Source organism: Dipodomys spectabilis, unplaced genomic scaffold (genome assembly GCF_019054845.1).
Source record: "Dipodomys spectabilis isolate Male_0828 unplaced genomic scaffold, ASM1905484v1 ptg000302l, whole genome shotgun sequence".
Classification (NCBI taxonomy): domain Eukaryota; kingdom Metazoa; phylum Chordata; class Mammalia; order Rodentia; family Heteromyidae; genus Dipodomys; species Dipodomys spectabilis.
In genome coordinates this window covers 251399-268606 of record NW_024870979.1, presented here as the reverse complement: position 1 = coordinate 268606, position 17208 = coordinate 251399, and the positions used below count along the sequence as shown (strand labels likewise).

The 17208-nt window shown below is 43.8% G+C and overlaps 1 protein-coding gene across 2 annotated transcripts in view; it reads left to right on the top strand.

Annotated features, from left to right (window-relative positions):
• Tulp4 (TUB like protein 4) overlaps positions 1–8047 on the top strand; it is a 148815-nt gene extending 140768 nt beyond the window's left edge. For both annotated transcript variants that reach the window (XM_042702085.1, XM_042702086.1), the window contains exons 14-15: positions 1082–3591; positions 5345–8047. In XM_042702085.1, coding sequence (XP_042558019.1) covers positions 1082–3591; positions 5345–5461 — 2627 coding nt within the window. In that variant the 3' untranslated portion in view covers positions 5462–8047. The remainder of the gene's footprint in view (positions 1–1081; positions 3592–5344) is intronic.
• Positions 8048–17208: the final 9161 nt, after the last annotated feature.

Genomic DNA, 17208 nt, shown 5'->3' with positions numbered 1-17208 from the left:
CTTCTGGCTTTTTCTGGGTAGTTTATTAGAGATAAGAGTCTCAAGGACTTTCTTTCCTGGGATAGCTTTGAGCCATGATTCTCAGATTTCACTGAGTAGCTCAAATTACAGGAACCACACTGAGCAAAATCTATCTTATATACTACTTGAAATGATAAAAAGTAGACACATTAGGAAGTGATCCTTCCGCTAATATGCATATTTGCTATATTATTTAATGGTTTTGTTACTATATTTTACATGTTTTTTTTCAATTCTCAAGTACAAATTCATAGAACATGTTCCAGATAGACATTTCATGAGACTTACCACACTTAAGAATCCAAAACCAGAGGCTGGGAAGGTGGCTCAGTGGTAGAGCGCTTGCCTTGCATGCCTGAAGCCCTGGGTTCGATTCCTCAGCACCACATAAGCAAAAAGAAAAAAGCTAGAAGTGGCGCTGTGGCTCAAGTGGTAGAGCACTAGCCTTGAGCTGAAGAGCTGAGGGCCAGCACCCAGGCCCAGAGTTCAGGCCCCATGACCAGACCTCCCCCCGCCCCCCCCCCCCAAAAAAAAAGAATCCAAAACCATTAGTGAACTTGCTTAGATTAGGCACAGTATTCCTCGGCAGGATTCCTTACTGTACCACCACTCTCCTGCAAAGAATGGCCATTTTATTAGTATTACCAGTAAAGCAAGTCCTTCAGAGACTTAATTATTTGTGAGGATACTATTTGGGCACAAAAGGTTTAAATGTTTTCATTAAAAAGCTCTGATATCTGCTAAAGTATCACACATTTTCTTTTTGTCATTTGAGTAACAATGCTTGATAGGAAATGTACTCATTACCTTACTCGTGTAACTTTAACCCCTTTACAATAAAAAAATATAGTAAAAAAAAAAAAAAACCTCTGATAATGCCCATGTTCAACAGGCACATACCCTTACAGACACCCCCCCACAAGTGCCTATGTATTCTTTCAGAAATATAAGAGAGGTTTTATAAATGATTCAAAATATGTGAATCCAGACTTATTGCCTATTTTGACCCTGTTTCATGACACTGCTTTGCAAAGAGTTCCTTTTTCTAATTTCCTTCCAGTGACAGGAGCCTCTGGTGTCCCCGAGAACAACCCACCTTGTACCGTGAACATCCCAATTGCACCAATCCACAGCTCTGCTCAAGCTATGTCCCCCACGCAGAGCATAGGGCTGGTACAATCTCTGCTCGCCAATCAGAATGTGCAGCTGGATGTCCTGACCAATCAGACAACAGCTGTGGGGGCAGTAGAACATGCAGGAGACAACGCCACCCAGTATCCAGTTTCCAACCGGTATTCCAACCCAGGACAGGTGATTTTCGGAGGTGCAGAAATGGGCCGCATCATTCAGAACCCTCCTCAGTTGCCCTTGCCACCACCGCCACCACCACCACAAGGAGCTGTGCAGATGTCTGTAATGGACCATGGAGACCGAGACCACGAACACCTGCAGAAGTCAACCAAGGTCTTGCGGCCAGTGCCCCAGCTGGCGGCTGAGGGGGATGCAGTAGTTTTCAGTGCCCCCCAGGAAGTCCAGGTGACAAAAATGAACCCCCCACCTCCCTACCCAGGAACCATTCCTGCTGCCCCCACCACAGCAGCACCCCCACCCCCTCTGCCACCACCACAGCCCCCAGTGGATGTGTGCTTAAAGAAGGGCGACTTCTCCCTCTACCCCACAGCAGTACATTACCAGCCTCCCCTGGGCTATGAGCGGATCACCACCTTTGACAGCAGTGGCAATGTGGAGGAGGTGTGCCGGCCTCGCACTAGGATGCTCTGTTCCCAGAACACCTACACCCTTCCTGGCCCAGGTAGCTCTGCCACCTTGAGGCTCACAGCCACTGAGAAGAAGGTCCCTCAGCCCTGCACCAGTGCTACCCTGAACCGCCTGACTGTCCCCCGCTACTCCATCCCCACAGGGGACCCACCACCATACCCTGAAATTGCTAGTCAGCTTGCCCAGGGGCGGGGCACTGCCCAGAGGCCAGACAGCAGCCTCATTCATGCCACCCTGCGGAGGAACAACCGTGAGGTGGCACTGAAAATGGCTCAGCTGGCTGACAGCTCCCGGGTGCCACTGCAGCCCCTAGCCAAGCCCAAGGGTGGCCCTGGCGGGGCAGTGGCACAGCTCCCAGCCCGGCCCCCACCAGCCCTGTACACCTGCAGCCAGTGCAGTGGTGCAGGGCCCAGTGCACAGTCAGGCACTGTCCTAGCTCATGCTATCAGCTCCTCCCCACTGACCTCCCAGTCCTCTTACAACCTCCTGAGCCCACCTGACAGCACCCGTGACCGCACCGACTACGTCAACTCCGCCTTCACGGAGGATGAGGCCCTGTCCCCCCACTGTCAGCTTGAGAAGCCCCTGAGACATCCCCCACTGCCTGAAGCCACTGTCACCGTGAAGAGGCCGCCTCCTTACCACTGGGACCCTGTGCTGGGTGAGGATGTGTGGGTTCCTCAGGAAAGGACAGCACAACCTGCAGTGCCCAACCCCTTAAAACTGCCCCCTCTGATGCTAGGGCAGGGCCAGCACCTGGATGTGGCTCGAGTGCCATTTGTCTCCCCCAAGTCCCCTGCCAGCCCCACTGCCACTTTCCAAACAAGCTATGGGATGGGAGTGCCATATCCAGGAAGCTATAACAACCCCCCTCTGCCCGGAGTGCAGGCTCCCTGCTCCCCCAAAGATGCCCTGTCCCCAGCACAGTTCGCACACCAGGAGTCAACTGTCGTCCTTCAGCCAGCGTATCCGCCTAGCCTCTCCTATTGCACCCTGCCCCCCACATACCCAGGAAGCAGCACGTGCTCTGGTTTACAGCTGCCACCTGTCGCCTTGCACCCATGGAATTCCTACAGCACCTGCCCACCTGTGCAAAACCCCCAGGGCACTCTCCCGTCTAACCCCCATTTAGTGGTGGAGAAGCCCCTTGTATCCCCACCACCCGCTGACGTCCAAAGCCACATGGGCACAGAGGTGATGGTAGAGACTGCTGACAACTTTCAAGAAGTCCTCTCCCTGACGGAAAGCCCGGTCCCCCAGAGGACAGAAAAGTTTGGGAAGAAGAACCGGAAACGCCTGGACAGCCGAGCAGAGGAAGGAAGTGTTCAGGCCATCACTGAGGGCAAAGTGAAGAAGGAGGCTAGAACTTTGAGTGACTTTAATTCTCTCATCTCCAGCCCCCGCTTGGGGAGAGAGAAGAAGAAAGTGAAGAGTCAGAAAGACCAACTGAAGTCAAAGAAGTTGAACAAGACAAATGAATTCCAGGACAGCTCCGAGAGTGAGCCTGAGCTGTTCATCAGTGGGGACGAGCTGATGAACCAAAGCCAGGGCAGCAAGAAGGGGTGGAAGAGCAAGAGGAGCCTTCGGACAGCCAGTGAGCTAGAGGAGTTCAAGTGCCGCAAAGCCAGCGAGAAGGACGATGGCCGGCTGGGCAGCCAGGGCTTTGTGTATGTGATGGCCAATAAGCAGCCTCTGTGGAACGAGGCCACACAGGTGTACCAGCTGGACTTCGGAGGACGGGTGACCCAGGAGTCGGCCAAGAATTTCCAGATCGAGTTGGAGGGGCGGCAGGTAAGAAAGCTGTGACACCGAAGCTGCTGCATGACAGTCTGTGCTTTGGCCTCCAGGAGCACTTTTTCAAAAGGGGAGAGATAGTTCCTATCTCTTAGGTGGAAGCAATAGGCTTTGAATTCTCAGTATTCCTACCACTGTCTTGTATTTTTTTTTCAACCCAGTAATGCACACATTGATAGCCAAATGATTCCATGAAATTTGTAAGGGCTAGTTGCAACTCTCTCCCCTCCCCCCATCACATCTGTTCTCATGGAGGTGAAAGTTTCCCTGGAATTTTCCATCATCCTTGCAAAGAATGTAAGAATATGTTTATATTTCTGTTTATTGGTGTTTCTATTTTGCCATCATGTATTCTTCCTGAGAAACTCTTCTCTCTGTGCTAATTCTACCAGGAACGGCACTGAACTCGTTACCTCTTTCCCACCTTCTTTTCCTTTCATGTCTCTGCTTCTCCACCACCCTCTTTCTCTCAGGTGATAGAGGTTGAAAGCCTGATGGTTATATTCTAAACCTCCAGCACCCATCCAGTTATGCATTGACTTTGAGAATATTTCCAGCACCCATTCAGTTAAGCATTGACTTTGAGAATATTTCCAGCACCCATTCAGTTATGCATTGACTTTGAGAATATTTGTTTTCTTCATCCCCACTCTCCTCCCCCTTTGCCAGTTAAAGCAATAGTCATTAGTGACCTTGTTCTGTCAGTGAGTAGGATTTACACCTGAGCCTTGTATGACAGTATAGTATTACAGTTTTTCCTAGACTTACTAACTGCTTGGATTTTCTTTGTTTGCTTATTTTCTGTGAACGTATCGCTAAGTCATCCATAGGACTTTGACTCGTAAGTTAAGTCTCTTCTTGATGCCACTCAGCACTGTGAGTGACTGGTCTGTGCGTCCTGCTCCAACCTGCTTAACCACCCTGGGAAACCCCTTCTCCACTCATCTTTAAATTTGCATTTTCATTAATTCAGTCATCAACTATTTATTGAGAACCTGCTGTGTATCTAGCAGTCCTCTAAGCCAGATCTAAGCAATCTGGCCCATTATTCCACTAGCCCACTGCCCTCTGTTTGTAAGTAAAGTGTTATTGAGATGCAACCCCTCCCTTTGACTTAGGGGTGTTGTATACAGCTTTCATCTGACATGAACAGAGCTGAGTGATGGTTGCAGAGTGTATGACCCACAAAACCTAAAATGTATATTGTCAAACCTGTACCAGAAGCTTACCAACTCCTACTCTAAGTGAGAAATAAGAGCATTGAAGAAAGTCACTGCCATCACAGCACTTCCTACAGTTAGAGAAAGACCACAGACAAATCAGTATATATCCTACAACATCATGCAATGCTGTCAAGTTCTGGGACCACAGGAAGTGGAGGAGCTAGAGCATGCTGGAAAGAAAGCAGTGTTCTAGAAGACAAGTGAAGTAGATGTGTCTCTGAAATCTCTGTTAGCCTATAAGTTCTTTTTTTTTCTTTTTATCTCTCCCTTGCTCCTTCCTTAGTGACGAACCCATTTCATCTGAGCTGTACAGCTTCCTTGGCTGTGAATCACACTCACTGTCTCCTCTTTCATCATTTCACATGTTTCTTTGTCCCATTTCCTACAAATTATTAGGTGGATCTAGAAGGTCAGTCAGACTCAGTCCACTCTTGTGGACTGCTGTCTACTTCTCTCGGGAGCCGGCAGCTCTGGTGTCTGCTACCTTCTTTTTCTTTCATGGCTTTGCTTCTTGCACCCTCCCCTAGGTGATGCAGTTTGGACGGATTGATGGCAATGCATACATCTTAGACTTCCAGTACCCCTTCTCAGCTGTGCAAGCCTTTGCTGTTGCCCTGGCCAATGTGACTCAGCGCCTCAAATGAAGAGACCAGTACGGGAAGAAAGATGCCACAGAGCCTTCAGAGGTAGAGCCCATGCTGCTGCTAGCCAGGGGACCTGGAGACAACAGCAGAAGTGGGAGAGCCCGTCAAGCCCGGAAGGCACTGGCCTTTCGGCGTGTCGTTTATTCTATTACCTTTATCATCTGTCTTTCCTTTCTTCTTTAACTAAAGTGTTATTTGCAAGGCAAGGGTGTGAAATGCCTGGTGTTCTTTCAGACAGTGTTTAGTGGCTGCAGAAACACTCTGCTGAGTTTGCTTCTCAGTGACCAGGACAAGGGCCTTTGGAGAGAAGACAGACTGCCTTCTAGCCTGCCTGCTATTTTAGACATAGGGAGTGTGTGTTAGTGTTCATTTTCCACAACATCTGGCCTTTATTACTCTTCCAACATTATCACTAGTGCAAAACACAAACTTCAGAAAATAAAAACAACCCCAAATCCTGAAGATTCAGGCTCTTTTATGGGGAGAGGGCAGCATTTAATTCACATATATTATGGTACTCCCCAAAAGATGACTTGATGGATGAAGGATATGAGGGCAAATGCACTGTATTCCACTCACGAAAGTAGGTATGTGCAGAGGTACTATCATCAGCGTGGATGTGGTTTGGTGTCAAAGAAGGGGTTATAAACAGGTGAGGAATGATGTGCCCATGTAGACAAATACTTGGGGGACTCATTGGTGTGATTTATATAAAGACTACACTTCTCTTCCAGAAGACTCCAATATAAACATCACATATGATGTCAGATGTTGCATAGGATCAATGATAACTGTTGAGTAAGATGTCCTGAAGGTAAGAGACAGCAGTGAAAAGAGCCCAGGGATTATGTCTGATAAAGGGTATGACAGTCAGTAGAACCCAATTTACTGAGCAAGATGGTATTGCCTCTATGCCTTTTTAAAAAAATCTCAAACACATTATTGCAAACATATTTCTCATTAGATATCATTGATGTGTCATTTCCCTTTCTAAAAGTATGGATGAGACTTGATTTGAAGCAATTCTTTCTTGGTTACATTAAAATTCAGTTGACTAGAAATGCTTTCCATCAAGTTACATATGTAACCCCCCAAAATTGAAGCTTTGCCAGGATATGAAAAAGTAGCAGTGTAGTCAAATCCTTGACAACTGCTCCATGATACTCTCCAGGTAATGGGGAGAGCTTTTTATCCGTCTAGACTGTTTTTACTGAGGTGAGAAACTACTAAGAAAACATCGTTAAAAAATGACTATACCTATGGCGGTTAGATGTCTGTTCTTTGTTAGTTCAGCCTAGAAGATCTTTGCCCACTTATCTATAATGAGATGCTGCCAATACGACCTAGTTTGCTTTTGGTTACTCCTACTGATATTGTTTCAGGATAGAGCATGACAGCTGACTGCTAGCTTTGACACATAAATTTAGATTGTATTTGGAAACAGGAAAGTGGAAGATGCATACAGGAAAGTATTTTCAAATTGAATTTAATTTTCAAACTGAAGTAGTTTTTTTAACTCACTGAATTTGGTTGGAGAATTAGAAAAGAAGCCGGCCTATTCCTTTGCCAAATTACTTACCATTCTTTACAACTTCCAAATCAATACTGAGTAGGTTTTTAAATACGGTAAAGGACATCTTCCAGCTAATACTGGAATTCCCAGTTTATGCTTAAATGTGTGGAGATAGATTCTTTGGTGGGTAAATTCTTCCAGAAAGAAATTAGTGGTGTGTTTCAGAGTTCCCTAGTTTTTTATTTAGGTATTTATAGCTTGATATAGCATTTCATTGCTTATTTTTAGTAGTGCAATAATAGTTGTAGACTGATCTTGAAATGATTTAAATGTAATTCCTCTATTTTTGCCTGTCCAAAAGGTAATTATTTATCTTGTTTTTCATAGTATTTTTGGAGTTATTTTGTTTCTATGTATTTGTGAGTTATGCCCATTATTTATTTAGAAAAGAAATGGTATCTTTGTAATGACTTATTTGGTAGCAGTTATTTCGCCTCAAGAAATAAAAGAGAACATGACCGAAGATGCTTTGCCAATAATTTGTAACTTTTTCTAATTGGGAAAAAGTCCTATTAGTCCTTTAAAAAGAATTCATTTTTATTTCATGGTGGTGGTTTATACAGAGGAGGGTATTTCTTTGAGATAGCATACCCTAAAATAATATTTCTTTTATTTGAAGTGTGTATATTTAATTAAAACAAGAATAGAAGGAAATAGGGGAAGTGGGCATCTAGGAGATAAGTAGTGGAAGGAGGAATTCTTATGAAACCACTCAACTTTCTAAGTTCTGGTTCTACAGATATAAAGGCCACACAATAAGTAAATTTTTAAAACTTTTTTTTTTTTTTAGTAAGAACAAACAAATGGTCAGTCACTCCCCAAAAGGTATTTACACACACGGAGATGTTAGCAACGAGTCTGCAGGGAGAATGAGCACACACCACCTACACCACCTACAGGCTGACTCTACCCCAGGCCTGAGACTCAGTCTCAGGTGCCAAATCAGTCACTGGCTGCCGCAGTTAAGATATGCTGTCTTTTAAAGCCATAATAGTGGCTTTATTTATGTAAAACAATTGCCTTCAGTCAGTCTCAGTTGATTATGTGCTACTAAAATTAGGACTTTTAAGTAACAGAATTCTAGATACTTCGTGTTTCTCAATAGCAATGTATAAGTGTCTAGATATCTCATTGGCTTCCTAAATTAAAGAACATTGAACTAATAAAATATCAAGTACATAAAGATTTTCATTGGGCTGGAGTGTGGCTCAGGTGGTGTCGTGCTTGCCTGGCAAGCTCAGGACCCCAAGTTTAAATCCCACTCCTACCCCCCAAAAGGCATGAGAAGCATTAAACTAATAAATATAAAATCAGTTTTAATTTATTTGGCTCTAACTTCATCAGACCAAAGGCAATAGACATGTACAAAATATTCACTGAATGTATATCTTGACAAAAAATGAGACCAAAGAAGCAGAAAATTCAAAGCTGTAATTGCAGTGTAAAAAAAAGGCTGGCTGTGTGCAGATGGCTGGGTTTCACACTAGCTAAGGCAATGCAGAAGCATGTGATGTTCAGTACTAGCTGGTAAGGAGGCCCAGTCTCAAGCCTGGCTCTGCTCTGCTCTCCTCTCCTACAAGGTTGGAGGGTGACCTTGGCTGCCAGACCTCCTTATGTCCATTTGTAAAATGAAAAGGACATGAGGAAAATCCTTAAGCTCCCTTGCTTCAGCAGCCTGAGAGCTCAGAAGGGTACAGCTTCAGCTTCTCACTTCAGGAGGGTGAAAGTATGTTTCAAAACATTGCCTTTTTTTTTTTTTTGGTCAGTCATGGGGATTGAACTCAGGGCCTGTGCACTGTCCCTGAGCTCTTTTGCTCAAGGCTAGCTCTCTACCACTCTGAGCCACAGCACCACTTGCAAGTTTTTCTGGTGGTTAATTAGAGATAAGACTTTCCTGCCTGGGTGGCTTTGAACTGCGATCCTCGGATCTCCGCCTCCTAAGTAGCTAGGATTACAGGTGTGAGCCACCAGCACCTAGCAAAACATTGCAGTTTTATGGAGACATGTTTCTTTTTCTGTGTTTATGAGCTGTCTACTGAATACATACCAGTTCTGTTAACAAATCATCTGTAGAAAGGCCATCTCTAAATGAATTTGAGATCATATTTGTTCTCATATAGTTATAAGCAGGATGGAAGAGTTCTTCCCCCATAAGTATACTCTGCTCAGTGAGCACCCTCAAGAACAACCCCATAATATACCACTAGTCCCTAAAATGGTGGATCCAAAAAGAACAGAGGAGTGAGGATCCAGGTTAACTTGGTTTTTTAGTGTGTTTCTGTCCTCAATTGTTAGTACTATCCTCAGACTCAAAAGTTTGCTTGAAAAGGGACCCGTGAGAAAACAACCAGGGTGTCCCTGAACTGTGGGTCACTTGCTCAAGTCAGTGATTGTAGCACAGTTAGCTGAGACAAAATGGATCAGAACTGTCCTTTGAGTTCCTGGGTCTTTATACTCACAACCGAAACTCTGCGCCATTTGTGTATTTTCCATATTTCTAGTTGGTAAACCCTGAAGGATTGTGGCTTATTTCATTTCCACTTTCTTTGGCTTTGTGCAATTTCTTGTAACTTTCCTTACACCTATATTTTTTGTTTATAATTTCTTTCTAAGGGGAGGGGTAGGATTCTAAGCTTGTTTATTGTAGATAATTTTTTTCTTGTGTTGTGGAAAAGCATGGATTATGCATTGGGTGGAAAAGGCACTGTGTTACTTACCAAAGGGGTATTGTTTCTGCATTTGTTTATAAATGCGTTATTTTGGTACTGTAAATTTGGATGTCATTTCTGCATTTATTACTACTGGTTTTTTTTTCTTTTATTATTCCCATAAGAGTGCAATGCAGGTACAGAGGCTCCAGACCGAACACCACCACCAGCATGTTATTGTCCAAACCCTGGGATTGGCATGCACTCTTCCTGCATACCAGTTCCTCTGCTGTCGGTTTCTTTTTAAATCAGCATCCTACTTTGTCTTAGTTTCCAAACATGATCTGTTGTGATTCCTGATTGCATTTCAGTGAGCTCTCTTATTTGCCTATCTTCTTACGTATTTTGTGTACCTGACTGTGCAGGAGGTATTCTAGAAGGCATTAATGGTTTGCATTCAAAATGATGTGGTTTGTCCAAAATATTTTGTCTTTATTATTGAGATGAATAATCTTATTTTTTTCTTGATGATTTAAAATTGTAAGAGTTGTCCAGCTATTGCTTAATAAAATTTTGCAGATCAAAAAGAAATCAGTTGCTTCTGTGCCTAATTCAGACTGTGAGTCTTCAGTCCTTTACATAGAAATCACCTCAGACAGTGATATGACTTGTCACCCTTCAGTTGTTTCAGGGTCCCCTGGGAACAAGAGATCCTGAGATTCCTGTCATTGTGCTGGCCCTCTGAGAGTTCAGAGTTCAGATTGGTTTGGGTTTCTTTTTTTTTTTCCTTTACCTTTTTTTTTAAAGCGAGACCAATTAAGAAGGCACCTGTGTAGTACCTAAAAGATCGGGGTGATAAATATATACCTTCTTTGTTACATTGTATGAAATGTAATAGAACCAATTCAGCTATAAAGTGCTAATGTAACTTGTTATCACTGAGTACTTGCAAGCTCTTTATCTGAAGTTTTCCTGGGACTAGATGAGGCAGAATGCTGAACACAGGAGTCGTATCTGTAAGCACTATACATGTGTCTACAAAACTACCCTTTTAGTCTTTTTCAAGGTAAAAATAGACATGGAGTCACTCAGGCTTTAGGAGACAGAAGAACCCAACTACTGTCAAGTCTAACGAAGTTTTAATTAAAAATTATTTTTAAGTACTTGTAGGATCGTAAATCTTTGAATAGTCATAGATGGCTCATTGCCTTGAACTTTGCATGAGAATTAAAATATAGCCAGGCATATTAGTGCATGCCTAAAAACCTCAGCTACTCAGAAGGCAGAAGCAGAGAGTATCATGAGTTTGATGTCAAACAAGGCAAAGTCAGCAAAATTCTAGGGCTAGAGGTATAACTTAAATGGTAAAGAGGTATTGGGTTTAGTACTAAAGTATATCTCATTTTATTATAGGCAGTCAGTGATCATTGAGTGATATTTCTAACATCTTCATCATTTAAACTAGGCAGCAGAGAGACCCAGCCAAAGCTAAACCCACCTCCTCAACTACCCCTTCCCCACCCTTGCCAAAAGCAACCACAATAACAAACCCATCAAAGTCTGAACCTATTCCTATCTGGGACTGAAGGAAGGATACTTGGCCAGAGCCACCGCCTCCACTGAACGAGACAGCTGTCAGTTTGGGAACCATTCTGTGTAAGTCAATGTTCCCAGATGCAATTTGTTTTTAAAAGTCTGGGGAAAAAAGTTTAACAAATCCCTTTCCAAACTTACTTTGAAAAGGATACATCCTATTTTTATTTTAACTCTGGCAACATTACAAGAATGAAGAATCTAACTCTCATATCCAATCTCCAAAAAACAACACAGAAGAGAAATGACTACGTCATGGAGATAGTATTGCAGCTCTCTAAGGCAGAGGTACCACAACAAAATCCGACTTCATTATGAAGTGCCTGCCTTCTGCCTTCCTTTCTGGAGAAAATTGGAGCATTGAGAAATTGAAATAATTTCTGGATTCCATAGACAACCAATCCTGAAATAGAAGCCAAGGTTTCTGGGTCACATTAATAAATAGACCTAGTTTATTCCCAGCTTCTCACTCGTGTATACAGAGCTATGAGCTCCTTACACTTGGTCGTCTGTGAAAAAGGGATTATAAATGGGCTATCCCTGCCCCTCCTCTGGTGAGCTCATCTGATCCTTAGAGTCAAATGTGAGTATTTGTGTAAGTACTTTTGAACTCTCAAAAGACAGAAGGCTTGGTTCACAAGCTATATTCCTTGGCCAGAAATCACCAGGGCACAGGTTTGTGTGGATTTGATTTTCTTCAGATGTGAGATCAGTTGTTTGTTGCATTAAAGAATGTGACACCACTGGGCACTGGTGGCTCACACCTGTAATCCCAGCTACTCAGAAGACTGAGATCTGAGGCTCGTGATTCAAAGCCAGCCTAGACAGAAAAGTCTGAGATTCTTATCTCCATCTTATCTCTGATAAACTACTCAGAAAAAGCCAGAAGTAACGCCATGTCTAGCCTGGAGCACAGAGAGGCTCAAGGACAACACCTAGGCCCTGAATCCAGGCCCCGGGACTGGCAAAAAAAGAATACAAAGCCACGTGCAGAGCAGGCTGGATTCTTAGATCACCTTCCAGGACGACTGATGGTTTCAGATGAAGAAGGTATTTGGTGTGGAGCAGAAACCAGCAGTAGCCCACACCCACCTGGCACTAGTTTAGGAAATGGTGCTGCCTCAACAGCTCTGCTTCCTTTTCCTGGATTTCCACAAGGCTAGAGCTCTGAAAACTACAGAACGCTAAAAGTGCATTAGTACCTGGATACAGGTGGCTCACTCCTGTAATCCTAGCTACTCAAGAGGCTGAGATCTGAGGATTGAGGTTCAAAGCCAGCTGAGGCAGGAAAGTCTTTGAAACTTTTTTTTTTTTCTGGGCCTGAGCGCTGTCCCTCAGCTCTTCAGCTCAAGGCTAGCGCTCTACCACTTGAGCCACAGCGCCACTTCCGGCTTTTATCTCTTTGCTTATGTGGTGCTGAGGAATCGAACCCAGGGCCTCATGCATGCAAGGCAAGCGCTCTACCACTGAGCCACCTTCCCAGGCCTCCTTGAAACTCTTTATCTCCAATAAACTACTCAGAAAAAGCCAAAAGTAGTGCTGTAGCTAAAGTGGTAGAGCACTAACTTTGAGCAAAAAGAAGCTCAAAGTCAGTACCAGGCCCTGAGTTCAAGCCTCAGGAACAGCTTTTTAAAAAAAAAAAAAGTTCAATTACTGATTTTTGTCTTAAGGAGGAAGGTCTGAGGAATTTAATAAACTTTAGAATCCTTTTAGGGCAGTGTCCAAACACTTTACACATTTTTTTTTCCTTTGTCATGTGAATAGTCTGTGCCTTCTCCCAGGAGAAATTAGGAAGCCAGTGGCTTGGGCGTCTTCATTGCACACACACACCCAGCTCCCTTGTCCCACTCCCCAAATAAGATGGAGAAGCTTGCATATGAGAGTTGGACACAGCAGTTCTGAAACTACTAATACAGTTAACTCCTGGTCACACCAGCCGTTCCCACTCCCAGGGGCCCTGCTATGAAGAGAAAGCTGGGGCTTCCTCATTCCACTCTTTTCCAAACTAGACACCTAGTCTTGAACTCTTTCCCCATTTCATGGTTCATCCTTCAGCTCATACAAGTGGTGTGAAGTTCCTTTCACATGAAGCCTTGCCAGGTGTCACCTCAAGGGTCTCCTAGCAAGATCTTACACACTGCCTAGTAGTGGACGCAGTTCCTTGATGTCTATATTTTACTAGCAGCACATTTTCTTTGCTCTCTTCAGAAAAAAGACCAGCCGCCCAGGCACCAGATTGCCACACCATCGGAATCTCACTCCCACCATAGAGTAGAAGCATCATGCTCAGGTAAATAACTTTTTTTCTGTACTTGAGCCCACATGGTACTCTTGAGTCCTACTTTCTGCCTTTCTTAAGTACCTGCTACTGACTGCAAGATACTCAGAAGTAGGGCTGGGAAGATGGCTCAGTGGTAGAGTGCTTGCCTTGCATGCCTGAGGCCCTGGGTTCGATTCCTCAGCACCACATAAGCAAAAATGAAAAAAGCCGGAGGTGGCGCTGTGGCTCAAGTGGTAGAGCGCTAGCCTTGAGCTGAAGAGCTGAGGGACAGTGCCCAGGCCCAGAGTTCAGGCCCCATTACTGGACCCCCCCCCCCAAAAAAAAAAAAGAAAAAAAAAAGATACTCAGAAGTGCTCTGATGGAGCTTCTGACTGCTTTAAATCCCAAGCAGAAGCATTCCTCATCCAGCCATTAGAGTAGACAGCCCCAGCTTGGGCCTCTTTTTAGAAGTGATGGTCTCTTTAAACTTAAGTGATGTGGTGTCTTTGGTGACCCTAGACCTGAGCAGACTGGGAAGTTTCTGTAAAGGCTGAAGAGTATGTGGCTTATTGAATGTTTAGGATCTCTGACCCATCCTGGGCCACTTGTTGGCCTTGACCTCCTCTCACCCAACTGTCACCATATAGAACTAAATAGAGTGTATCTCCAATGAGTTATGTATTGCTACATGAAATCAGAAAATTTGACTTCTGTCCTTCTCTCCCTCCCTTCTTCCCTATTTACCTTCTACCCTCCCTCCTACCTTTTTTCCTTCCTTCTGTCCATTTATTTCCTTCCTTTCTTCCCTCTTTCCCTCCTTCCTTACCTTCCTTTCTTCCCTCTCTCCCTTCCCTCTCCCTTCCTTCCTTCTTTCCTTCCTTCCTTCTTTCTTTCTTTCTTTCTTTCTTTCTTTCTTTCTTTCTTTCTCTCTTTCTTTCTTTTTCTTTCCTCTCTTCCCTTCCCTTCCCTTTCCCTTTCTTTTCTTTTCTCTTTACAGGGTCTCACTGTGCTAGCCTGGAACTCAAGATCCATTTGCCCCAACCTGTGCCATCTCACCCAGCTCAGTATTGTCAGTGTTCATTTTAGGTGAGGGGGCTGTGGGGCATGAACTCGGCCTGGACATTGTCCCTCAGCTCTTCAGTTCAAGGTTAGTGCTCTACCACTTGAGCCACAGAGCCACTTCCAGCTTTTTCTGTTTGTTTTTTTTTTCTTTTTCTGTTTATGTAGTGCTGAGGAATCAAACCCAGGACCTCATGCATGCAAGGCAAGCACTCTACCACCGAGCCACCTTCCCAGCTCCAAGTGTTGTTTCTTAATAGAGCTAAAATTCCTCAACCTCCAAACGCATTGGTCTCCTGCACAGTGCCTTGCACTTTATGTTGAACAAAAATGAATATTTGGAAGTCAGGCACTTTGATCCAGATAGCAGTCCCATTCTTTGCAGTAGAATTACAAGCAGAAAGTAAAACAAATGAGCCCTATAACAGGGTTAATGGAGATATGTTGGATGGATTAGTCACAACAGATAAGTATTAACATGATTCACAGAAGAGAAGTTGGAATGAGAAACACTGGTGAGGTACATTGTTTATAAGTCTCACCTACCTTAAAACAGCAATAATAGTACCTATGTGATGAAGTGGTTGAGAACACTAAGACAATGCCAGCAAGTGCTTATTACTGCATCCAGTACACCGTACATGCTCAATAAAATGCCTCTTCTTTAAGTTTTTGATGATAACATGCATCCAGGGAGTGGATGATTTTTGTGTGGTTTCTTAGGAAGAGCAAAGCAAATATGCCTGACTCTTGTGATGCAGCCATAATGAAGTACACCAGTCATAGTCATTACCCTTCCTGCCTCCTCTTCTAGAAAGGTTTCCTTAAGCCCTTCCTGAGTCATCTCAAAGAACTAAAACTAGCTGAAGAGTGTTGGGATCTGATAATTCTTTGGGAAGTCTGTTATGTTCTCAGGGAGAATATGTCCTTTAAATGTAATCAACAACAGACAAGGGCTGGGAGGTTGGCTCAGTGGTAGAGTGCTTGCCTCACATACATGAGGCCCTGGGTTTGATTCCTCAGCACCACATAAGCAGAAAAAAACCAGAAGTGGTGCTGTGGCTCAAGTGGTAGGGCACTAGCCGTGAACTGAAGAGCTCAGGGACAGTGCCCAGGCCGAGTTGAGCCCCCACGACCCAAAACAACAACAACAATATCCAAACAAAAACAGGTAAGCCAGTATGGATGGGATGTAGATGTGTTTCACACTAGAAGTCTCATGACTTCTCTCCCAAATAGGCAAAGATGCAACCGGTTCATCTGAAATAGTATTTCTTCTTTATTATTTCTTCTTCTTCTTCTTCTCCTCCTTCTCCTCCTCCTCCTCCTCCTTCTTCTTCTCCTTCTCCTTCTCCTCCTCCTCCTCCTCCTTCTCTTTCTCCTTCTCCTTCTCCTTCTTTTCTTCTTCTTCTTTTTTTTGTTGGTTATGGGGCCTGAACTTTGAGCCTGGGAGCTGTCCCTCAGCTATTCAGCTCAAGACTAGCACTCTACTACTTGAGCCACAGCTCCACTTGGGGCTATTTTAGTGGTTAATTGGAAATAAGTCTCAGACTTGCTTCCTGGGCTGGCTTTGAACTATGATCCTCAGATCTCAGCCTTCCGAGGAGTTAGGAATACATGTGTGAGCCACTGGTGCCCGGCCTCATCTTTGCCTTTTAAAATTACATCAAATGGCTGAGCTATTTCCTTGGGGGAACCCTGACCTCAGTAGTATTGTTTCATGGAGGAGGAATGACTGAACACGGTTGACATAAGGTTTCTTCAAGGAAATGTTATATGTCCTATGTTATATGTTTCTTCATCCAGTGTTATATACAACAGATACCCTGGTGTCTCACCTTCTCCCCTCACTCGAGTTTCAAGTGTTTCAACGCCCCATTTGAAGGAGGAGCAGTAAACAAATAAGAATATCTGAAGGCCATTTATAAGTTGACAGACAGAGGCATAAACAACTAGTAAAGAACAACTTAAGGGGGGAAAATCGTGTTTTTTTAGGTAGGTGTCACTCTGTAGGTGAGCATAGCCTGCAACTCATTCTATAGCTGGCCTCAACTCAGGATCCTCCCACCTCCACCTCCAAAGTCCTATATGTCCTCCATGAAATAAATTACTGAAAGAGGCAGGGAGTATGACAGAGGGAGTAAACTAGATTGTAATATCATGTAAATGTGGAGATCTAACAATGAAATCCATCTCCTGCCCCCAAATAACTAATACAGTCCAATAAAAAGAGACAGAAATATTTAAATTATTATTCATGTCAAGAGAGAAGAAGAGGCATCACATCATGAAGAAAGAACAGTCTGTTGTTTTGTAAGAAAAAATACTCAGTTGAATAATGAAAGCTATTGGAAACTACAAGTGTTATAGTAAAAATTAACATGTTGATAGAACTGGAAAATACAGCAAGTAGACATTTCCAGACTGGTAGAGAAATTAGAGGACCAATCTAGGACAGCCCATTTCCACCTAACAGGAATTAAGAACTCTCAGCATAGAAAAAGGACATCATCAAGGAAATCATTCAAAAGACACTAAATTGATGGACTTGGGTTATCAAGGTAGAAGGGAGAGCACTCCAAAAGTCCAACACAGAGGATAAAAAGCCTCATAT